The sequence below is a fragment of the Brienomyrus brachyistius genome, chromosome 11 (assembly GCF_023856365.1).
Source record: "Brienomyrus brachyistius isolate T26 chromosome 11, BBRACH_0.4, whole genome shotgun sequence".
Classification (NCBI taxonomy): domain Eukaryota; kingdom Metazoa; phylum Chordata; class Actinopteri; order Osteoglossiformes; family Mormyridae; genus Brienomyrus; species Brienomyrus brachyistius.
Window position 1 is genome coordinate 24719268 of NC_064543.1, and position 25287 is coordinate 24744554.

A 25287-nucleotide genomic window follows, 5' to 3' on the forward strand; every position below is an offset into this window, starting at 1 on the left:
CTCATTCTTTGCCCACGTCATTCTTTATCTTGTTCGTTATTCGCCAAGATCAATTGCTTTAGGGAAACCCATCCCAGATTAGTAGTGTGCCTAAAATTACTTTTTATGAGGCCCAAAAGTTGGTAATCAGTATAAATTACTCATATTCTTATATTAAATAAATGTCTTGGGTTTCTAACTGCAAAAAGTGCCACCACACCATCAACGTCTTTTTACCCTGTTTATCCACAATATCTCCTCTTTTAAAAGATGTTGTGGCTGCTAAGCTGTTCCTTTCTTTACCGCCACTTCGTCTGAATCCCTGATGATTATTGAGCATCCGCAATATAATATTGATGTAATATCGCCCAGCCTTATTTCTGAATTTAGTGCCTGTGTCAAGCAATGCATTCATTCGTTGTGTTGTGTGTTCTGAACTGAAAATGATTTAACTACTGAAAATGATGACACCCCACTATGAATACACGTGCCATTATAACCATACTGGACCATGTGATGGTGTGAAAAATTAGATGCCACCCAAGTCTAATCTCAACCCAGCTGACTTTCGTAGTCCTTGTGATGCATTGCACATTGTGCACATCGTGCTGGCCTAACCTGTACCATACAACGCTTTAAGTGTGAGGAGAGAGCAGTGCAGAAGGTTTTGGTCTGTGTGTAGACCATGCCCGACGCATGACACTTTGTGTCATTCTGCTGCCACTGGCAAGGAACACTTAGGGCGCCAAGCTGCATTCACCAGATGGTAAAGAGAATGGATGACAGATTATGCCTCCCAGCTACATATAGTGGTCTGATTACTACAAAATTTTATGCAATAAATATACCAGGCAGGATATGGGCATGGGTAGTAGGTAAAGAGTTACATAAATGCTAGATTTACGGTGTGGTAGGCTACTGAATAACCTTGGTTTTTGCAGCCTTATTGTGCTTCTCATGGTAGCACTTTCCATTTAATCTTGAGCATGTGCAAACCTATTCGAAGACCTCAAGCTGTGCACATTGCTTGTTAAGCAGTCCTTCTTTTGTTCCCTGGTCTAGTCCTGAGCATTGGCGAAGGGGGCTTCTGGGAAGGCAGCGCCCGAGGTCACATAGGATGGTTCCCAGCGGATTGCGTGGAGGAGCTCCCCAGCAAGCCAAGTGACGAGAGGCCACGTAAGTGAGGGCAGTGCTTCAGCGACTGGGAGGCTGGGCTGCCTGGCACTGTGATGATGGGGTTAATCGAATGGCAGTTATCAGCACTGGTTAAGAACAGTAAACGTCAGCTGTTTGCTACATGGGCCATGGCTTTGTTTTGCCGCACAGTGATCTGGGCCTGTTGATGCAGTTAGCACAGATGCAAGATGCCTGAGAGTGCCCTCACATCTGTAGCACGGCATGGTCTGGGCACGTGTGTGAGCCACCTTCCTGTGTGGGGAAGCAGCTGGTGTCTGTCTGTCTGTTTGTCTGTCCGCCTGTCTGTCTGTCTCTTGCTCTGTCCTCTGCGACATTGACTTGGTCTCGCTCCGTCTTACTTTAGCTCCCTGCCACTGTTTTTCATGTTGAGTTGCACTGGCTCCCCTGATTCTACAAGGCAGATGGGCCCAGTGTGCAGTGTTGCCTTCTTCATGCCCTACTCTTTGGACTGCAAGCAGGAAGAGAGTGTCCCAGGGTTGACCACACAGCCCACACAGGTTATCTGCCAAGTGGAGAAGCTTTTACTTTATCCCCCCCCCTAACTGGGATCAAGAACCAGCAGATTTGCTTTATTTAGACATAAAGGCAACAGTTTGGTTGAGTCTTGAAATGGGGATCAGAGCCACAGTCTGTTAAAGCAGCATGGCAGACTTCATCCTTGGTAGGGTGGGGCCTGGGGGTTGGATAGACACTGCATGAATCTCCATGCCTTCCCATGGCCAAGGGCTGATGGGAGAAATAGACCCAAGACTGGCCTCCAGCAGTGCTGGCACTCTCCACCCCTGCCTAGGGCTCTATGTTGTCTTTGTTACCCAGGTTTTTATTTCCCTGGGAGTTAAATATTAAGTCAGCCCTTATTTAAAATCACGTTTTTTGTGATTGTTGTGGATAAAATATTTTATTTGTGTGGTAACTTTTCTTAGAATTTGCAATACAACTTGTGGACTTCTATATGCTTTTTTTGCAAAAAAAAAAAAATTAACATAATTTGGCAAAATTGCAAGTATGTGAATTTGTTAAAATACTACCAGTGAAGAAAGAGACGTGTCATCCCTGTCCAATGAAAAGTGAAAGAACGTATTTTCTCAGAAACTGCTTCACAAATTAGCCAAATATCACGTTTTGAGACACCCTTAGCGCTACAAATAGAAACCTGTCTTTACACAGACATCAGTGAATACTTTAAATGGATTTACTAGGAAAAATACATGTTAATACATGCTGTGATGGCATCACAGGATGTGTCATGGTTCAAATGCAAACTCTCTGATTTGGCCTTTTTTTGTGGCAAAGTTGTGGCAACTTTGAAATATTGCAAGCTCCTGCATTGCAGTTTACTTGATTTAGCATCCAGCGTGAAATTCTGGAGGGACTGTCAAGTTACATTTCTCTGCAGTCCTTCCTTCTCAGACCATTGAAGTCTGATGTTTGAATTCTATTGCTGAGGCATCAACTTTTCTTTACCATAGGCTGGGTTAATGATTCTTCATTGTTCCCAAAAATTTAGTATGGGTTTAGACTGACTGTTTTACGTCTTGGAATATGAAGCCACATTATGTTTAATTTGTATTAAATAAGTGTTCATGCAGTTTTACCCTTAAAGTTTGTGAATTTTATAGTGTGACCTGGATGTCATTAAATCCTCGCAGTTGAGGAGGCCTGTACGTTTGGTTTTTCCAAAGTCTTGGAGGAACTTCTCGGTGATGCATATTCAGATTTTTTTTTAAACTGTGAAAAAACTAAGTTTAAGGGCTCAGGAAATTTCCATTAATTAGTTTTAGATGTGTTTTTTTCACCACAGTTTAATTCCTAAGCATCCAGATCTTTCCACAACTGTCAGTTCTTCCTCACTGGAAAATGATGGCTAGCCTGCTGGCTGTAACACAAGGTGAATGCTGAAATCTTCTTAAACTCTCCCATTGATAAAACACTAACAAGCTTGCTTGCAAGCATCTGCAGATGTGAATATCGCTATTTTAGTTGAATAGCTAACTTTATAACCATTGGATGTTTGTGTTAATACAAGCATTTGATGTGCTTCGGATTTCTTAAGAGGAAGCGAAAAGGAGTTATATTATATTGACTGTCAGGAAAAGGTCTTTTGCAATAGCATTTAACTGTTTACCACAGATAGAGCTGTCAAGATTACTGGATTATACTTAATTACCAATTAAAAAAGTATGGATTAAAATTTGCCTTCTTGATTACAGACAATATTGTGGAAGGAAAAGTGAGCATAATAAAAGGAGAGTGAAAGCTTCAGTTATGTGGGAGCATTTCACATTTTAAAGTGAATGAAAAAGCAGTTTTATGGGAGGAATTTTCTGCAATAAATAAAATGAAAATGATAAAATTAAAATACAATCTCCACTTTGCCATTTAGTGTTCAAAGTCTTTTGTGCAAAAATCCTGCCAAAATGAAAATAGCACCATTTGCATTTTAATTTTCCACTGATGTATGAGTCAGATGTGAAAAATTAAAAAATATAATTAAATAACCTTCTTGTCTTCATTCTCCAATTCGACTTTTCATTTCCTACTTTATTTCCTACTGCTTTTTCACTTTGAAGTTCACAACTTGAATATATATGTCAATTGGAGCGGGGCAGTGGGTGGAGCTATGGATCACTGCTGTGCTTTCTCAGTGCGTTTGTGGATTCCGTTATCATTGTGTTTATTGTACATTGTCACCCGTGTCGCCCGAGCTAATGACAAAGTCAAATGTGGCTTAAGTTAGCTACTCATTTGCAAAGCAAAGTAGAAAATGAAATTTAAATTGGAAAATGAAAAGACAAAAAGGTTATTTAATTTTATTTTTTTAGTTTTTCACATCTGACTCATACATGAGTGGAAAATTAAAATTCAAATGGTACGATTTAATTTTAATTTTTATTTTGGCAGGATTTTTGCATATATACTTTGAAAACTAAAATGGGAAAGTGGAGTTTGTATTTTTATGTTATCATTTTCATTAATTTTTTTTTCCAGAAATCACCTGCCATACAGTAAACGAAAAATCACAATATATTAAAAGAATACATTCATGGATCTGAATCCAAAACATTCCCTCACTGAGGAAAATTAATGTCTTTTGGTGAACTGTTCTTGTGCACATTTTTCCTTCTCACTCATTTTTGTAATTTTTTTTTGAAGTACTACACTGTCTTTGAGTGAATCCTACGGCAAGGATGGAAATGATTATGATTGGCTGAGAGAGAGTATGCAGAGCTCATGTGAAACCAATGGAGATAAACTTTACACTGATTTTTTTTTTTTGTGGACATTTACTAGGTAATCTTGAAAAGGAACTGCCATTAAAATTGCAGAGCTTGCTAAGTTATGTTTCCAACAACAGTGTAGAAATGTTTTAGTAAAACTCTTTGTTTTAGCCTAATTGACTACCATAGATTTTCCTATGTGACATTTGCATGTGCATAACATGCAAAGTCGCAGGTGGAGCTGTCACTGCACACCACTTTGTGTGAGTGGAGGTTTCATGTTGCATCTTCCAGTTTCTGCACACAATTCAAAAACATGCAATTTAAGTTAATAGGAGTGCCTAAATTGATCGCATGTGTGAGTGAGTGACTGCACATCAATTGCTATCCAAGTATTATAACGTGATTAATCACATTAATCATTAGATTACTCTAATATTAATATGACTGATAGTGACAGCCCTAACCACAGCAGGTCTAGTTACCTAATATTTTATGTTAAATGTAGGGGGATCCAAACGAATAATTATGAAATGTGAGGGGGACGCATCTTCCTCAGATTTAATGGTGGCGATGCCCATGCCTAAATCTTATTTTCCAAATACCAGAGGAAGGAAGCAGGAATGCAAGTCAGTGTGGTGGAAATAATGGCAATCTCTACACATCCACACATATTTCCGATCCAGAGTGGTCAGTAACTCGGGAAGGAAGAAAGAAGAGCTAGTCAGCTTCCCTACTGACAGTCAGTAGGTATTCCTGGATAATGGTGGGGGTAGAGGACCTCCCCACCCGCCTCACCAGAGATGCTTAATGTGGCATAGTGGGAACTGAGTTTGGGTCCCTGATGTACAACACATCTTTAGATTCTAAAGTCACACCAATGTGACCTATTAAAATACAGTAAAACTTAAGGACAACTTAAGTGTGGTTATTTAAAATCAAACCATAAACCAGACTTGAAACTAGCTGAACTAATGAAAAAAACTACGTAAAGTGGATCATGAATGTGTCTTTCTTAAAGCTTTGAACTGTTAAATCATTCAGCTTCCATTACTGTACCTCATACAGGAATATCAGGAATATATATTTCTATAAACTTGTATGTCCCAATTTTAAATTCAGAGTTCCAAAGGGTTCCTGCACTGTTTGACCTCCAACTCTACTAAACACACATGGTTCAGATCTATTGTCTGCCTTATTTATGGATGGTGGTCACACAGATTGGACATGCTGGTGGTGTGTGTGTGTGTGGTGGAGATACAGACCCATATTGGTTTCATGTGCTGTTGTCAGATGTGACGTTGGTTGAGTGTCACACTTTGTTCTCGCTTGTGTAGTTTGTCTGCTTTTTCTGCAAGACACTTCAAAAATAGCATGACTTGCAGTGCTGATAGAAAGATTGGAATAATACAGACACAGTGATGCTTTTTTAATTGATCATAATCTCACTGTGTTGAAAGTTTGTCAAATTGAAAGACAGAGTGCTCACAGACTTAAAGCTTCTTCCCATATTGTATTTAGAACCACAGTGCACAACAACGAAATGTGTCCTCTGCATTTAACCCATATGTGACATCATAACATTGCCGGGGGCAGCTAAGTCAGCGCCGAGGGGCAGTAGTTTGCTTAGGGTACCTCAGTGATGCCTTTTTGGTCAGGGATTGAAACCTGCAATTTTTCAATTACATGTGCGCTTCCCTAACCATTAAGCCACCATTGCCCAAAAAACTAAAGATTAAAGAACTAAAGATTACCATTGGAGTGAAAGGGCATCCCAGAATCACCAGCATCCTCAAGGAAACAAAACCTTTCTGTAGGGACAAGGCAGATTACATAGAAACTTCTTCCCTATCATTTAAGTCTATCCAGCGGGTGGCCACTACATGCTGCTCCTTCAGTCATACAGTAAACCCATACACTCAAATGTACTTTCACACGCATGTACCTTTCTAGTATGTCTGCTCTCTGCTGTGTGCATTTGCACCAGCTGTAGATGCGGTATCACTGCTTTCCAAAAGCACACATGCATGGATCTAGAGGGCTGAGCTTTATCTGTGTCCGCTACAGGAACTGGGAAGGATGTGTAGAACTGGGACCAGTGCTGGCACATAGGGTCTGTGTGGGAGGAGTGTGCTTCTTGTCTCTATGCCGTTTCAGTTGGAGTGTGCACATGCGTGCTCGCACGTTCGCACACTGAAGGTGCCCCTGCTGCTCGATTTGGCCCAGTGTAGATCTCCCAGCTTACTCCTACTCTTGCCCACCTCACTGCAGCCTCACCCACACACCCAAAGAATGCTCATGCAAAGGACGCACAGGGTACGTGTGTACACACATGAACATGCACACCCATAAAGATGTGTATATTATAGTCCTCCATTTCTGATAATGATGATGCTAATAATAATAACATCATCATCATCATCTTTCAGTCTTTATATGCATCATTTTTTGTTTTTTTCTTTCCTCTTTTCTCAGTGCATGCACTCACAAGCCAAATATACCCCCCGTTGCGCACGCACGCACGCACACACACACACACACACACACACACACACACACACACACACACACACACACACACAAAGAAACAAACAAACAAACAAGACATACTGCATTCACAATTGGTCGCATAAAGTAGAAGTTGTTCTGATGGGAAAAATAAAGCCAGGAGTGCTGTCAGTAAATTGTCTATTCAATAAATGGAACAATTATTTATGCTCATTGGATGAATGTTACTCCGGTTTCCCCCCACAGTCCAAAACATGCTGAGGCTGATTGGAGTTGCTAAATTGCCAATAGGTGTGCATGTCTGCGTGAATGGTGTGTGAGTGTGCCCTGCGATGGGCTGGCCCCCCTTCCTGGGTTGTTCCCTGCCTCGTGCCCATTGCTTCCGGGATAGGCTCCGGACCCCCCGCGACCCAGTAGAAATTGGATGGATGGATGGATGGATGGATGAATGTTTGTTTAAATATTCAGTCAGATTTTGTTGACCTGGACACATGTCCTTTAAATGGAAAAAAATAAGATTTAATACTGTCATAATCTAATTTCTGCTTTAGAAATTTATGTAACATTTGAAGATGTTTTCTAGCTGTACTCCCAATTGTTTCATTTTCATCCCCCCCCCCCCCCCAAAGAAATGTTTAAATATTACACTTCATCTGTTAACACCTGCTGGTGAAGAAATCATTTGTAGCAGGACTATGTAAAATGTTTAATGTGTTACATGATGCTTGATTCACTTGATTATATTCAACTATGACAATAATTATTCCTGTAAATATGCTCTATTATTATTATTATTATTATTACTAGCAGTACCAGTAGCAGTAGTAATAATAATATTAGTAGAATCACTCTTGCAAATAATGACATTTCCAGTACAGGAATAAAGGGGTCATTTTAATGTATATTTCTCCCTATTCGTCAAATCTACAGACTGTGTAATCGCTCCAGTCTCTCAGAAACTCTTCAGTGCAACACTCATGGACATTCCTGATTGATGCATCTCCATGGAAACCTTCTCTACACTGTACACCCCGGTTGCTATGGAGTGGGCCTTGGCATGATATAGGTTTTTTCTCCTTTTTTTTTTGTACTTTTTTCTCTCTCTCTCTCTCTCCCGGCACTAACAACGGAGCTTGAATAGGATTCTTCGTCCGTGTCGCGGTCTCTCCTGTTTTCCCACGGTGGCGATTATGGCTGCTCATTCACCTCATTTGGGATACTCAAAACTTTGTGGGCACGATTTTCTGGGCACCGCGGGTCTGAGGAGGTAAAGGTGGAGCTAGTCTCCTCACCTCAGAAGCCTCTGTGTTTCCGGGAAACTGCAGTCAGCTGGAGAGAAGTGGGACAGCGGGGGCAAATGGAAGAGACACCCAAGTGTAGGAAGAAAGTTCACTTTGGAGGTACTGTGGGGCTGTGCTTCTGAATTTGGGTTAGAAATAGCACCAGATGGACAGGATTGCTTAAGCTTGTGAAATGAATGCTGTCTGCATCACAGATCCAGGACCAGTAGGCTGGGCCTGCTGTTTAGTTTCATTTGCCTGCTCTACAATGCTGAATGCTTCAGGAATTAACTGATTTGTCTTATTGTCTGATTTGCTTAATTATTATTTAAGGTAATAGTAGTAGAATCTTGTTTGTGGTTCTTCACTAATGGGACTGTGTTTCTCTTTGGTTTATTTTAAATGTGGATAAATCTCAGGTAATACTGAAAAATGGTTGAAGACAACTTAAGTAGCTGCAGATTCGAGTAAATTTTTACTGGGAATTCTGTGTTTCTGAGGTCTGTTTCTGGGTGGTTTCGAAGCTGTGCGGCACATTTGGTGTGGATCTCCAAACCTGGTGTATTCCGAGCTCCGGCAGCTTGGCCATATGAGCCTTCCAATGTAGCTCCTGAGGTGGCAGCATCTCGGGGTGCAGTGCTCACTGTCCACTGTCAGCGCCGTGTCTCCATACGCACCGGTGTGCTGGGTGTACTCCAGAGCTTTTACTTGGGAGCTGTGAGCTCAGCTGGTCCCAGAGCCCAGACGGGATGGCTCTTGGGGGGAGAAGGAGCAGGGATCCATCAACACAGAGCTGCCTTTCCTTGGTGCTCGCCAGCTGTACCTAACAGGCAGGCGATGCTGGGCAGACCCTTAAAATAAAACTGTTTGCTTTTGCGTTTGGATTTCATCTGTGAGGTGTGAATCCTGCCTAGAGGCGACAGAGCAGCGACGGCAGCAGCCAGCCTGCTCTGGCCAGCCTCCTCTGGCCAGCCTCCTCCGGCCTCGGCCAGCAGTCAAGCAGCTAAATGCAGGTTGCAAGGGGAAATGGCCGAATCTCACACAGCCTTCTGATAGCAGAGGTGTGGTGACATGGCACTGATGGTCAGTGTGTGTGGAGTCACAGGGTCAAACGGAAGCTGCTGTCAGGGTGCTCTTGGGGCTGCAATTAAACCCTGCTGGCGCCGCCCATTTGCAATAATCTGTCTTTTGTCTGTTGGAATTACAACAGTTATTGTGCCGAGACACATTTCCCCTCCATCGATGTAATATCAGCAACGGAAATGTGTGGCACCTCGCTGAGTGAATCGCTTTCCTGCTGAGCGAACACACAATTCTTTAGCTGGTGTTGGGCTTGCAGGAGGCCCTATTCTTAACAGTTGGTTTGGCATTTAAAGGGTTTACAGTCAGTAAGAGCCTTATCAGTACCGCTTCAGCTTGCTGTAATAGAGAGGCAACACTTACCCCTGGCCTGCGCTCCCATCTGCATCAGAAAGGCCTGCTATGGTCTCCAGCACTGTAATTGAACAGCATTGATCAACTGTGGTGTCCTTAGCCACTTCACTGTGAATCCACAACCATCCTCAATGCATTCAACTGCTCGTAATCATCTCTACAGCCCAACGGGTACCAGGGTTAAAGCGTGTATATCTCAGCCCATATGATAGCTGGTGGGAAACTCAGCTTTCAGGGAACAAGGCACATAAAAGGAGGTGCCGGGTAACGTTCCCTCAGCTGGGTGGTACACAAAGGTCTCAGATTCCCTGTTTAAATCAGGCCATCTACATGCAGCCCTAAGCAGGTGTTCTCCATGTTTGGTGAGCTTGGCTGCACCATAGTTGCCGCGCATCACGCACAATCTTTATGTGGATGTTCCACCATGCTGGAACAATTACAATGAAAACATCCTGCCTTGGTGCTTGGCTTTGCTGCCCTTCTGCCTTCTATGGAAGGACTTCACTGATGTCATCTCTGAGTTTAAGATATTTTAAATTTTCACCGAGCTGCTGTGAGGTGGTTTCTTAGCTGCTCCTGAATCAGTTGCAGTGTGCTTGCAGCGTGTGTGGGAGGCGCCGTTTTCAGTTCCATAAAAGACGACTCCAGCATTCTCTTTCCTGTAGTTTCTGCGCTGGCTGTCTTTTGCAGGACTTACTGAACAGTCATGTTCTCAAATCTTCTAAACACCAAAATTTACAAAAACAAAAAAGTACCACCCGATTTATTTATTTGTTTGTTTGTTAATTATTTGTGTTTCATATTGTAAAAACATATGGCGTAGGGTGATTGTCGTAAATATTGATTTTTTTTTCTAATGCTGTGACAAAAATGTGTGAAGTACAAACTCCTACAGCTGACAGCAAGGTTCAAGTGACTTTGTTTTTTGCATGACTTGGGATTTAAACTTTATCCTCAAGCAGTGTCAATGCCTGGAGGGCCACTTAAAGCAGGCTGCTCAGAGCCATGATGAACACTAATGATTACCTGCAGTTCACAAAGAGCACTTTACCCTGGAAGTAAATAATTAGGACACTGAGATAAGTGTACTGAGATCTGGCAATTTCTTGTCATCAGCCTGGTGTGTGATATCAGGGATGTGGTGTCTTGTTCATGGCTTAAACATCCACAGATTATTGCCTGATGTTTCCTGATTGTTGGTCCCCTTATCTCTGCAGAAACCAGAACGGACAGATCAGAGAGGAAGAAGCTCTTCAGACACTACACCGTGGGATCCTATGACAGCTTCGATGCCTCAAGGTAGGGAACTGAAACCCCTGTCAATATTGTAAAAGTTTCAAGCAAGAAAAAGTATGAAAACATGACAGTTTTAGCTGTCTAATAATATATCTTAAAACTGGAGTACTTTTTTTTTTTACCTTAAAACCAGAGGTGGCAATTTCAGGTCCAGAAAGTAAAAATCCAGACTATTATTTACTTTCAACCAACCAGTTGGGCCTAAAGAGTCACAGTCACTCATCTGGTTGGTTGAAATCATGGTCTGGAGTTTTACTTTCTGGACCTGAAATTGCCACCTTTGCTTAATATTAATGTAAAGAGCCACTACTTTGGGATTTTCATGCCGTAAAGGGCAGTGTGTGGCTCTGCAGATTAGGACTCTGTGCCCATGATTAGAAGGATGTCAGATCGAATCCCATTTCTGGGTGATTTCACTTTTGGGCCCTTGAGCAAGACCCTTAACCCTTATTGCTCTAGGGACTGACTGACCTTGCTATCTCATTTGAATGTCTGATTAATTTTATGTAAATAAATGGCAGAAAAATGTATCTCAAGACAAGCTTCTAGAGTTAACATTACAGAAGACCCAAAACATAAGACAAAACAGCAGACACGATAATAATTGTTTGCTTGCCACATGATCTCGGCCAGAGGACTCAAGAAAGATACTTCGAGCTCAGCAAAGGAATCGCAATAACTGCAGGAGCCTTCTGCCATTTCAGTTTTTAAACCGATCTCCTCCAAAAGACCCCCCAACTTCTGCAGAATTGTTATTATTATTGGAGGCTTGCTTAGAAGGGGTCATGCAGACACTGTAATATAACCATTTTTCGTGCCATTGCATTTCTGAGCCACAACAAGTCCATTACTGTCTACCAGTTTTCATCTACACAGTGATGTTTTCTTTATCCACTAGTGCCACATATGTCCATTGACAGTGAAATATGTTATCCATCACTGCCCAGCTACGTCAAGCCATATTTCAGCCCTGCTCCAGTAAACATTGCAAGCTGCCGCCTCAAAAAAAAAAAAAAAAGCAAACAAGCATATTAGTGTCACATTTATCCATTTATTTTGGGGTCGGCCTCTCAGCAAATGTGTATCCCTTGATGTGATCCGGATTTTTACAAGATTTTCTTGTTCAGTTACCTTTTCCGGCTTTTTTGAGCGTGCTTTTTTGTGAACAGGATCTCCGTTAGTTATTGATTTGTTTTGGAAACAGTATAGCACAGGGGAACCAAACTGAAGTAATCCATTTAAAAGCTGCCTATACACATTTATCCTTGTGAAATAGCTGCAACCAGGTTTTTGCCACAGTCAGGCACCATTACACCACCTCTCCTCCAGTGACGGATTGCCGAGCTGAACTTGGTTGGTTGAATAGGTGATCTAAATTTGGTGTGAGACAGATGGCCACTGTACTTCATGTAGCCCCCAGCCTGAAACAAGAGGGCCTAATAATTGTTATCCGAAATGAGTAACAGTCAATGGCTAAGAAACAACCGAAAAACAGCATAAAGTAAATTACTTTAACCTTTCCTGACAGAAACTATCAGATGTCTATTCCAGCAGCTAGCCTCTCCACATCCTTATTTGCCTTTATTGTCAAGGGGTAATTGATCCTCACAGCACTAATTATGAGTGAATTGTGAGGAAATTATATTTGCGGGAACTGGCAGATACAGGCAGCATGCTTTAACATATATAAATATCCAGCTGTGTTCCACAATTACACTTTATTTAATCAAGCCTGGTGTCAGCCAGGATACTTCATACTCTTTAGGGCCATGTCCAGCCTGATCGGGGATCTGTTCTGTTGCAACAAGCTGAACAGAACAACACCTGACTCACCCCTTGCATGCTGATCAACCTTTGCGAGCGGTGAGTCAGTTCTAAGAGAACTTTATGGGCAACCTACTGTCTGAGTGCCATCTGAGGAACTTGTGGCCCTGACACGCGGATGGGTTGCCTAGACAACAACGGACATCTGTGTACGTGCCACAGATGAAGCACGTTTCCAGGAAAGTGATGACTATCAAGATGTACTGATTTTTATTTGTAAAATGTCGTCGCTTTCTCAGAAACTGAAGCATCTGTACAACATTAGCATTCTAGACAACTATATCAATATCACATGAATTACTAATAGGCATTTAATACATTTTTTTTTGTTGCCAATTTCACTCATGAAATCTGTCAGTTGTACATACATTACATTTTTATGATGCTTGTATTTCTTTGATATAATGTTAGTATGAAAATCAAATAAAAGTATCAAACAAAAATCATTCATTAAAACAAAAATTACTGCCAGAGTCTATAGCACAGTCAAGTACAAAATTTCTAGGCTGAATAAGTGGAGAAACTGTACTGTAGTTCCTATAGCAGATGTAGAAAACTGCAATGATATAGAAACAACCAGATGAAAGGAATATTTTTCTCTTCATCATAAAATGTATTTGTGATCACATTTTGAATCAGATATAATTTCAGAATTTCATCACTCAGAATTTATATTAGCATCTGGCTATTATACGCAAAGTCTTTGTGAAAGAAAACTCCTATGTGAGGTACCTTCTTCGTTTGGTGTGAGATGAGCTCCCATGTAAACTTGTCCGCTGACACTGAATAAAAATCAGTCTGAATTTCATTTAAAAATTAATTGGATAGTTGTGTGTCCAGTACGCCTTCTTATATTGTGTGCTCCTTTGGACATTGGAACATTACACTCATTAGGAATATCCAAACTGAGATGATAGAGGCTTAGTATTTACCTGACACATGGTGAAGCTGTCCTTATATATACTATGTAGCTACTCTGAGATTATGCTGATAGAGGGCCAACAACTTGGCAACAATTTGGCATTGCTGGTGCAATATGATGTAATGTTGACTACAGCATAACAAAAGGGCTGTGATGGCACATTGATGTTTTGGAGAGTATAACCTTTGATAGCAGTGTATCTGTAACAGAAGCCTTCCTCTATTGGCAGCACCTGTCATGTGACGTTCATTAGGAGAGAGATCTTAATCCCACTGACTAAACGTCACCTGATATTTTACTGTAACCTGTTACTGTTTTGGTTGAGTGATTGACTGTCAAGATTTGCTTTCAAGGTTTTTTTCTATTTCTTACAATGAGCTAATGCTCGAATGCGAATAAGGAAAACATGCATTTAGCTATGCACATCGTTAGATCCGATCACTTGGGGCTATAGTATTTTACCCCTGATGCCAGTCTTCCTTCGAAAAAAAGCCAAGCCCTGAGTAAACTTGACTTAGCCCCTGAATTTTTTTTCAGTAGCTAGACACTCCCCTGCATTTAACCCAGTGGGTACAGAGTCTCTTGAAAGCGCTTCTCTGCCAAAATTTAAATAGACAAATAAGTATTTATATAATGCCTTTTGGAATTATTTTATAAGAAATGATATCAAGGGTTTTCTTTTTCCATTTAATATATGCAGTCCAATAACATATTATCCAATTTGGACCAACAACAACAACTGAAATCTTTCAAAATACTATTTAAGAAATTTATCACGACAGTGTTCATATTTAAATATATCTGCATGTATTTTGCTGATTGTACATCAGATTTGCTGTAACTTTAATAACACTGTTGAATGCGATTGTTTATAAACAATTTAATTTTAGAATTGATTCATTTATTTAAAAAAGGAGAAAGCATCTCTTAATAGTATATCAGGCACAAAATGCCCAAGCGAGTGTGTTGGCGAATAGGCCAAGACGCTAACACACAAGGAGGGCAGACGACACCGTCTTCATTTATTGTTAACGACGAAGTGCTTGGGAATCCGGCCACTACGGTGAGAAAGCGATATTCTACAAAGCCTGCACATTACAGGCACGTAAGATTAAGGAGCACGGGACTGGAGGACAAGCGGCCAGCGAGGCATTTGAAGCTATCATTAATCTTTAACACTCTGCCACTGGCCGTCACTGTACCGATATGAGATAAAGCATGGGCTGCTCCAGAAACGGGAAGGAGAGGTTAAATTGATCACACTGTGATACATGCTATAATAACAATTTTTAACAGAACGATGATGTTTCAAAGCGATGACATTCATCAGCGGAGCAGGATTTTAATAGCCCCGTTGCACCCTGACAAGCTGGTGGCTTCCTCTAAAAACAGATGATGTTACTACGGTAACTGAGCAGCCGGGCGCGGCTGGCCCTGCTGGAATCATCTCTCCCCGTTTCTAAATTTCTGCAGCAAAATCCCTCTGGCATAGCTGCGGAAAAATGCAGGTTTACTTAACGATTGTGGCGAGACAAATGTGCATAGTCAGTGACGACATTTCGTTAGCCTTTAAGAAACTGCGAAAATGTTACTTTTAGGGGAAAAAATAATGCTTGTGTTTGCGTGCTGTGCCCTTCCACTTGTTTACTGCAGTGCACACTGGTAACTCTACAGGCACTCTCAATGACATCATTAGGAAATAAAACAACAGGTATAAAATCAGCTGATAAAGGAAAGTTTGAGGCTCGTGAAATGCATTTATGTGGAATTTCCCGGGTATTTCAGATGGATCAAACGTGATTCATGTTTAGTTGCAGTTAATATCAAATAGCTAATTAATTGTCTTGCACAATCTCATGAAGGCATAGTGATTAAAATATATTTACATAAAATACCTATATACAAATTATTTTGCTTGTTGTTTGTCTCAAGCAGTACATACAAAGTCGACCGTGAATTTTCCACCAGGAATAGACGCTGTTTTTCCCGTCACTGAATGCAATACAGGGGATATGGGAGGAGGAAATGGCATTTGGTTTACTCTGAACTTTACTGTTTTTCGTGTTTTTCCCCCTCGTCAGTTATTGCATTATGTAAACGCTCAGTGCTGGAGGATAGCTTGGCTGCTGACGTTGAAACAAGATACTCGCTATTAGCGGAGTGGGCTGTCAGCGCGATCATATGGGCTGCAAGCAGCGTGCGGCGCTCAACGGCAGAAGGGGAGTCCGGGAGCTTCTGGTACAGCAAAACGACCCACGATATCTACGATTGCTTTTTCCCTTCTTGCAGCGTTTGCTACTGGAACCAATGGACTATAAAAGGTGGATTTATTGTTGAAGAAAACGACGACGGCGACGTCAGCAATGTCATAATTACTGGATTCACTTTTTGCGCCCCTCTCTCTGATCGATACGAGCGACGCTTGCCTAGATTTTCGGAATTGCATTAATGAAAATGCCATTGAGAGGCACCCAGACTGCGCCCCTGCATCTCTCACCACCGCCCCGCTGATGACAGCAGAGTCCGCTTCCATTCACTCGTTCACCCACGGCCTTCCAGCCACAGTGCCTGCGCTCTAATGCTGCCTTTGCGCCTCTTTTCCTAAGTCGCAATTGTTTTTTTCCGCTGCGTTTTTTGCTTTGCCTACCCCATTTCTTCTCGTTAATATAATTATATATTTAATCGGTAATGCTTCTTTCCGACGTCACGATCCCCCGCCGGCTCAGGCCTCCGTGCGTCGTTCCCCGGTTGACAACTCCGTCTTCAACAACAGAGGTGGCTTTTTTCTTAGGAAGTGGTCGCCGGGCTGGCGGCGTTGTCACTCTCTCAATTTAAATAGATGATTAGTTCCGCTAGAAGCCGTCTCTGATCATGATGAACCTCCACTCGGGAAGAGCGGCTGTGGCGATGATGAGGATGATGGGGTGTAATAACGGGCGCTATGCGCGAAATTTTTTCCACAGCGACTGCGTTATTGACGAGAAGACAGTGGTTCTGCAGAAGAAGGACAATGAGGGATTCGGGTTTGTGCTGCGAGGGGCTAAGGGTAGGTAACACCTTTATTTTTTCGCTAAATAGCCCTTTGTGTTACAAGAAGCCTCCTTTTATTGCCACCCTCTACCCCCAGCCCCCCCCCCCCCCACCCCCCGCGCCCATCACTGTAATAGTTTTTCTCAATAAAATGCACTTAACACGTGACTCACTAACACGAATTTTATGGTCATGTAGTTAACCTGCTTCATTGCATTATGTGAAATTACGGTGCAAAAGAAAACTCTTCCCAAGTGATGTGCCCTCTCAGATTCTTAAATTTGAGATTCTTGAATAATCACACAAAATCTCCAAAAATGTTGCATTAATATGTTATTCCTCTGTTTGAAATGATCAGCATTCCAGTGCAGGTCCTGGCGAATAGTATATTTTGATGTCTGGTTTTTCATCTTCACATGTTTTTGTTTATGTTCCATTCCAAATATGGACAGCAATATTGATACCAGTAAATGCAGACTGAGTGCAATAATAGGAGTGATGGCTCTTGTTAAATGCAATATTCCACCATAGTATCTTGTTGTTGTTTTATAAAAACAATCTGATAAGGAACCATGTTTATTGACACTCAGGCTGTACTTCATTTTAATATCTTCTATGGGATACCATTTTTACCTTTAGATGTAGGTATGTACATATTCTTAAATTCGGTGTGTGCCTGTGCGTCTATGTTTGTGTGTTGCAGAAACAGGTCACAGGGCTGATCTGGATATAACAAAGCTCTCATAAATGCAGAATATTCTAGGCCAGTTTCTTTTGGTGATGCAGTGGTCTGTAGAAGTGAATGTAAGCCCCTTGTGAATTTCGAATCCTCCTGCTCTGGTGGGCGAGTTCAGGCCCCAGCACCCCCTGTGCAGTTAGCTATCGAAAGTGTCGCTTATACCTTTTTTGTCAGCAATACTATATCTGAACAGCAGTGCCCTGGGTTGGGGGTGGTGGCAGTGTCATCACATAGTTGTGATGGATATGACGATAGTGTCAGTAAGCCGTGAGTGTTCCATGGAATCAAATCATTGGATGATTGTTTTGAGTCTGTTAAGGTGTTCTTACTGGTGTTCATGTGTATTTGTCTTGTATTCACACTGAGCTGTTTGAGGCTGTAATTTTAGTCAGGGTTTGTTTTATGCGACTTCATCTTATGCCACGAAGCCGTAACCCAGACATAATCGCATCCTATTTCTCTCTGGCTTCCTTTGGCTTTGGCTGCTATCCCCAAGCCGACACCCCAATCGAGGAATTCACCCCCACCCCGGCCTTTCCCGCCCTTCAGTACCTAGAATCAGTGGACGAGGGTGGGGTCGCCTGGCAGGCTGGGCTTCGAACAGGAGACTTCCTCATTGAGGTAAGAAAGAGGCTGAATTTTGTGTTAACAGTTTTGGTCATTGTCTCGTCCTTTAATAAGATGTTAGTAGTAGTTCTGTATATAGAAAGAAGGATGGTAAATGGTTCCAAAGCTCTGTTATGAATTTGGACATTAGCATAAGATCATGGATATTTTTGCTGAAAGACAGATTGTTGAATTTTCATTTAACTTAATTAAGTATAAACCAAATGCAATGTGGTAGCTGTATGCAGTTGTTTAACTGCAAATTTAAACAATATAAGTTTTGCTGGGCTCTTCTGGAAAGGGTTAATTTTGCCTTTGATGCATGGCAGGTTATCTAATTGCGATTTGCTGGGGCAGGGAAGTTGCTTTGAGACAGATTCCTCAGGATGCAGCATATAAGTGTTGGTTCACTGGAAGGCACCTAAGGAACAGACTACCACACACTGGCTCATTCTGCTGGCTCTACTGAGGTTTCACCACGGTGGCTAAGGTCACACTCCTAAAAGTGTGCTGACTCCCAGGACTCCCAGGATCAGCTGAGTGTTGACTACTGTATAGTGTGTACAAAAGATTTGGAATAGCCTTGCATTCTTTGCTCTGTGAATGACTTTCAAGCTGACTTGAAATGTACGTCACACATTGATAAATGTTAGGACCTGCTGGTATTCAGTTTGCATTGTTTTATGAGGCATTATTTTGCAGCATTGTCGTAAATGAAATGGCAGCTTTTCTGATCACATTAAAATTTGGGTTAGCATTTTGCATGTTACTATATAAGGATGCAATATGACGATAAATAGTTTTGCTGTGTTTGTTTTACTGTGTTTCATTGTGGTTTTGATTTTTGCTTGAGTTTCCTGTTTTACTGTGAAAAGGAAGACCAGTATCAATATTTGGATGAAATCTTGCTGATACATATTTACAAAAGCCATTATAAAAAAACAAGCAGAAAGGAATGGTATAAGCAATCAGTTAAGGTGAAAACGGCTATTTGTATTGATATTGTTTTTTGGTTGGTTATAGTGTGAGTGGCTATGGGCATTGCATTTACTTCAGTGTACATGGATCAGGGAATGTTGACATAGAACTGTTGCCTGCTTTGTGTTAGAGGCAAGGAGATACTATATCTTTGACTTGGACAGAGTCTGATATTGCTTAGTGCACTTGTTAAATAGAGCAGAAAATGAAAATTGAAAAATTGGTTTTGTCTCATGCCCTGCTCGTCCAAACCTGCCGTGCGCCACGCCCCCTCGCTACCTCATGTGGAATCCCCTTGTTACCAGCTGTTTCTCATTGTTGTTATTTAGTCCTGTGTATTTAAGTCCGTGTTAGAGTATGTTTCCCCAGTCCGGTCATTGACGTTATTTGTGATGTAGTTGTCTTTTGATCGTGTCCTGCATTTGCCCGACACTTGGAATCCTGTCCCTGCTTCCTCACTCCATGCTGCGGTGATCCATAACATTTTTGTGCCTTTGGTCTTTTCCTATATTTTGTGTTCTTTTTGTTTCTAGTAACTAATAATAACTCAAATATTTCAGAGCACAATGTGTACCCTGTCCTTAGTCATGGCTTAACGGGTTAGTATTGTATAGGCATGTGTTTCAACTGACAACCTAAGTATGAGAGTTTAAAAGCGGATACTGTGGAAAGGCCCAGTCTGGATTAAATGACCCACCCAGAGGCTCGGGGAGGCATCCCACATATTTACATGTGTTCATAAAGAAGTGTGTGCTTTTCAGAGTTTGCTTAACTGAGTATTATTCATCTTCCCCTTCCCATCAGGTTTTTTTTTTAGATGTTTGATTTTCTTGAGTCTTACTGTGATACTTAATATGCTCAGTTGCACACTTGGAATGGTTCCACAGAACTGCAATGCAATTTTAACAATTTTCATTTTTTTTTGCACATGTTTGCAACCCTTTTTATTGTGGAGGGAGGTCTTGATTTCCATCATTTTGAAGCAGCACCATTTGCAGTGTTGTGTGTTGGTTTCTGGGTTGGGGGGAAAAAGCCTGATTGTATGTTAATGTTGACCATATTCTAAAAATAGACTGGAAAGCTCGATCTTCAGTTATTGCCTGGTTACTCCGTCAGCAAAGCACCTAGATTTGCATGCAAGATTTAAGATGCCACTCACCTCCACCACTGTACATGCCTGATAGTGGAGAAGTGAGTGGGAGATTTGCCTATGAAGTTTCAGAAACAAGAGTGGTAGTCAGAGATTGGGATGGAGCACATATGACACGTAGGATCTAAGTGTGTTGCATGGAATGCCGCTGGACAACCAGGTTGATGATGTAATTGCAAATATTACACAGACAGGAGCTCCACAGTATCACTGCTGTTGGCAGCTGGTGTTGGGATGCATGTTTATATATGGTATAGCTTTGCATAGATAAGAACATTGAAATGTTTTCAGCATGAATTCTGTTAAAATCACAGTAGAATGAGGGAAGTGGAAGCAGTCTGCTTCATCTTCTCAGTTTTGATTAAGGTGGATCTCAGTAATGTTTATGAATTCTTACCACTGTAGTTCTTATCTCATTCGTTTAAAGGTATTGTAAAAAAGCAGACATTCCCTCACTTCCTGTCGTTATTATTTGGGAAAACTACAAACCCATATCCGAGGGGCATACTGCTGTTTTGTGCTTCATCATTTAAACAATTGTGCTCACTGTCAAAGCCGTTTGATTGCTTAATCAATGTTTATTGATTGGTTGGTGACATTTGAGACGTGGATTATACTAGCGAGTGTAGGTGCAGCAACCCAGATTCAGAAAACTACTTCTGCAGTCAGTCCCTTTTTTACTAGGATTAAAACAGTTTTCTGCACATCTGTTTAAACATTAGTAGTGGGACCACAGACATAGCTCTGTCAAGACAGGAATTTTTCAGAGGTTGGAGAAGATCAGATTGTAGCCAGGGGCTGCCAGCATATTGTCTCGTCTATTAGGCAAGGCATGAGGCTGTTTAGGCAGGCATCGGTTCAGGTGGTTCAGCTTAGTGTTAATTGATAATATCCAAAGATCTCTTTGTCTTCTGTGTGGTCTTCATACAGTACTTTCCTTTGAGCTGACGACTGGCATTTCTTTCACTGCTGCTATTTTATAATGGATAGAGCATTAGTAAGATTCAGAATCAGTAGCACTGATTTTTGTTTCTAGCGTTGCTTCTCATCTCTGATGATGACAGTAGTAGGTCTAAGGAAGGCAAAGCAGCTGTGTGTTCATTTGCCTGCCTTCAGTTTGGGCCTGATTGCTGCCTGTTTTATCTCGCTTCCTCATGTGATGTGTAGTTGCTCCCTGCATCTGATTTTCCCCCAGCAGTCCCCAGGCCCCCATGCCAAGCTGCCTGCCGCAGCACACCTTCCTCTGCTCCCAGCATCCCGCACCTCCGTCACGCACAGAGAGCAAGAGGGATGGAGACGTTTCTATTTTTATTCCCGAACGGTACAGCTGAAGGCCACAAACGGGTATTAGAGAAGATAGCCATTCGGCAAGCCATGGTAAGACCCAGGTGGCTACTGGGCATAACTGCTGCAAAAGGAGAAAAATGCTGGGGAATGCAGCGATTTGGTGTATGCTAGCCAGCACAAACCCCATCAGCTGCTGGTCTGAGAGTGCCCAGCCTCCTTCACACTCCTCTTGTCGCACCAACAAGGACCATGAGCCTCCTGCTTGTCAACTGACCTAGGCAATGTCTTTGGTTTCCTTAGCCACTTGGAAGATGAGGATGAGCTTATATATGGGCTAGTCACCTGCACAGAATCATGGCTGAAAACATTAGTTATGCTTTGATTACACTTCCTCCATTGTGCTTTAGTTAATTTGACTGCAAACACATCGTATAGTTACATAATACCTTCCTGTGTAGCTCCTGCCTTATGATGATGGGTAACTTTGTATGTAAATGGCCACTGTGTGTCTGTCTGTCTGTCTCTGTGCACATCTGTTTGTTTATCTATTCTTGTCTGCTTCTCCTGGTATTTTTTTTTCCTCTTCAGTTGCATCCTCTTGCCGTTTGCTGCATATATTGCTAGCCTGTCTAAACGTTTAGGCTCATGCTTGTTTGTTTGTGTCTGTCTGCTTCATCCCTGTTCATGTTCCCATCCTTGGTGTTCTCACCGTACGCTTTATGAGATGTTCAGGTCTACCAACTCAGTGTAGGAAACTCTGGCTGATTCTGGGTCCTAGATAAGCCTTTTCCCCCAAGGCCACTTATTTCAGTTGGTATTTAAGACTAAAGCCATAGCACGCAGTTAGTATATAATTTAGAACAGTAGTTATGGTTATATGCTTTCATTATTTTTTTGCTTTTCTGTCATTGTCCTCCTGAGAGTTATTATTTGGTTTAAAAGATAGTATCAGCAGTCTACTTTTCTGTAGAACAATTAATGCCTGAACCGGAAGCTATATAGGTATAATATGAACATATTGGGTTTTTGTCTCAATCAGGATCTTTGCACCTTCCTCTCAGAAAGAGTGAAGTGTAAATGTGTTCTCTGTGTCCTTGAGAACAATACAAAGGCCCCTCATGCAAGCCCTTAGATTGCATGTTGAATTACATAGTGAAAGGAGCTTCTATGCCTTACTTGCTCCCAGTTTAGCTGCAGAATTATTTCATGTTGGTCAGGACGATGTGCAAAGTAAAATGTATCTTTATGAGCATTATCAATTTTGGAAAAGGGCTTTCTGTCCTCAGTCTGTGCTCATAATATAGGAAACAAACAGCACACTATAGGTTTTGATCTTCTGGGTTTTACTGAAGCAGCCAAGTGCTCCTTTGCCTGGGTGTTCTATTTAGTATGGTGACGCTCTGAGGTTTGATGTCCACTCCATCCTCAGACCTGCTATGCAGATTCCCCATTTTTCGCTGTGTGGGATCCTAGTGTGATGAAAATATGGCCTACATAGCAAATGATATCATAGAAACATTCACCAATCATAAATGCTCCTCTGGAATGTCTGTGTTAATTTCCTCAGCCGAATAAAGCAAAGTGAGATGGCAGAAGTGCCCACTCCATCCAGAAACCTGCTGAGGATGTTTCGGTATTCAGGTCCATATATAAAATGATTGAATTTTTGCACTCGTTTCAGCATGGATAACTAGTTTACTCAACCAAATGCCAACACTATCATCTCTTTAAAATGGATACATGGTCCTCCTTGCTGTATACGCCACATTTTTACCACAGTGCGTTAAGTTGTAACACGGAGCAACAGTCACCTAGCAACCGGCAGAGCATTGTCTCTGTGTGCTGTGCTAGAAGCAGGACAGCTGCTAGAGCTTTTTCAGCACACTGTAGAGATGGATGATTAAATCTAAACATGTGCGAAAACATGGGGTGGAGTGGACCCGGGTGGGGGCAGGAGATAACAGATCCGCTGACCCTGCGAGTCTGTGTCAGCGGGCAGCATTTCAAGGCTGGCTGCTGAGAATTGTTGTGTGTTGCTAGAACGATTTTGCATTGCCAGTTGTCTGTTGTCAGTTGTCTGCCGCTACCTCCCAGGTGTGTACGACTAGTTTGCCCAAATGCAGACAATGACTGTTTTCCAGGGTCTTGGATCCATTGTCGTATTCCTGCTGAACCTGCAATACTGGAAAAACAGCCTCCCCCGTTGGCACTTTAGCTGGTCATGTGATCATCATGGATGACATAGTTGGTTATGTAACATGGGGAGAAAGAAGCTTCAGTAACAGAGGGATGTCTACAGAGTTTTTTCTTAGGTGCATGGTGTTTTACATGACACAGGTGATCCATGAGGACCCTAGGTAATTCTGTGGTTTTTCCCAAGGCCATGGACTTCCCTATATGGAAATATATTGTTAAAATATTGGATTTTTTGCAAATTACCAAATCAGACCTGCCTTGTGAGAAAACGAAATATAGCTACATAATTTATTATGAACTGTTGTTTTTGTCAAACTTCTCTGTGGTAAAAAAAAAAAAAAACAAGTGAATGTTTAAGCATCTGATAATTGTGTACAGGAGTACGTAAATAAAGCATCAAGGAGAGAAGAAATAAACTAAATTTGGAAGTAAGAAAAGTCCATAACAAAAAACAGAAGTGAAATAGAAGTAAATATAGAAGTTAAATTAGATGGTAGGGGGTTACTGAATATTGTTAGTTGTTTTTAAAACAACATAGTAAATAGTAAGTCAATTACTTAAATGCTGTGTCCCTTTTCAAAACTTGCACATACCTCCCAATACCCTTACTGAAATGCTGACACGTCTTTTATAATTGTCTGGCCTGGAATATGCACTGAGAGAATTCTGCTTGATGGACAAAAAATTTTTAAATTGCATTTTGAGATGTTCCTTCTCTTGGGTCTCCATGCTGGTCGCAAAATCAGCAGAACACCCATGAAGGTGTCAACATAAGTCAGTGAACGTGTAGGCGTCTTCATGCCACCATTTCTTAAATTTGACAGAACTGCTGGACTTGCAGTGGCACATAAACATACAAATCTGACCATGCAAGGAAAACTGATCGCTGAAGATTCTGCATTATAGATACAGTAGATACTGTATGAAAGATATTTCCTACTTCTGCTGATGAATTCCTCATCTCAGTGGTCTCACCCTGACCTACAAAGCCTTTACTCTTTCCCTTTAAGAATCTCCTGACTACCTTTCACTTTCATGCTTATTCACGAGTGAGATGAATGTGAAGCAAAGCAGAATAATTAAACCTCATTATATAATTAAGGATTTATCTCAGTGTATGTGATGCCACATACAGCCTTAAAGTAGACCTAAATGTAATTTACCTACAGTGCCCAGAATATTTGGAGGGTTCCATTCAAGATGAGGATGGTTCCTGGTATCGTTATCCAGTCTTAGGCTATTTAACAATTTGCATGCAGCACTGAAGTCATCCTTAAATGCATAGCTATAGATAATATATTGAAAACCAATAAATTATACACCTTCTGCTAACAATATGGTAGTATATGATAATAATCTGTCCATCTGTCAAAGGCTTATCCAATTCAGGGTTATGGTGAAAAGTGGCAATGTTCTGGAATAATTTCCTGGGGATTACATATGGTTTTGGGAGTGGTTCTCCTCCATCACTGCCATAGTTGCTTTGGTTGTTAGGATGATAACTTGGAAAAACATTTGTTACTGAAACTTTTCGACTGACTACCCCAAAATTGAAGCATCGCTGTATAGTGATATAAAAAGGGGCAGTTTCAGATATTTGATCCATTTAGCACAATAACTCCAAAAATATTTTAAAAATCTTG

The 25287-nt window shown here is 41.4% G+C and overlaps 1 protein-coding gene across 11 annotated transcripts in view; it reads left to right on the top strand.

Annotated features, from left to right (window-relative positions):
- The window catches only part of LOC125704238 (SH3 and multiple ankyrin repeat domains protein 2-like), a 208630-nt gene that overhangs the window by 113975 nt on the left and 69368 nt on the right, over positions 1–25287 (top strand). For 10 of the 11 annotated variants that reach the window (XM_048969636.1, XM_048969637.1, XM_048969638.1 and 7 more), the window contains 4 exons: positions 1042–1155; positions 10834–10915; positions 16622–16704; positions 17924–18048. In XM_048969636.1, the coding sequence (XP_048825593.1) occupies positions 1042–1155; positions 10834–10915; positions 16622–16704; positions 17924–18048 (404 nt within the window). Of the gene's footprint in view, positions 1–1041; positions 1156–8122; positions 8303–10833; positions 10916–16621; positions 16705–17923; positions 18049–25287 lie in introns of those variants that run through there. The other variant, XM_048969647.1, reaches the window with a different exon arrangement.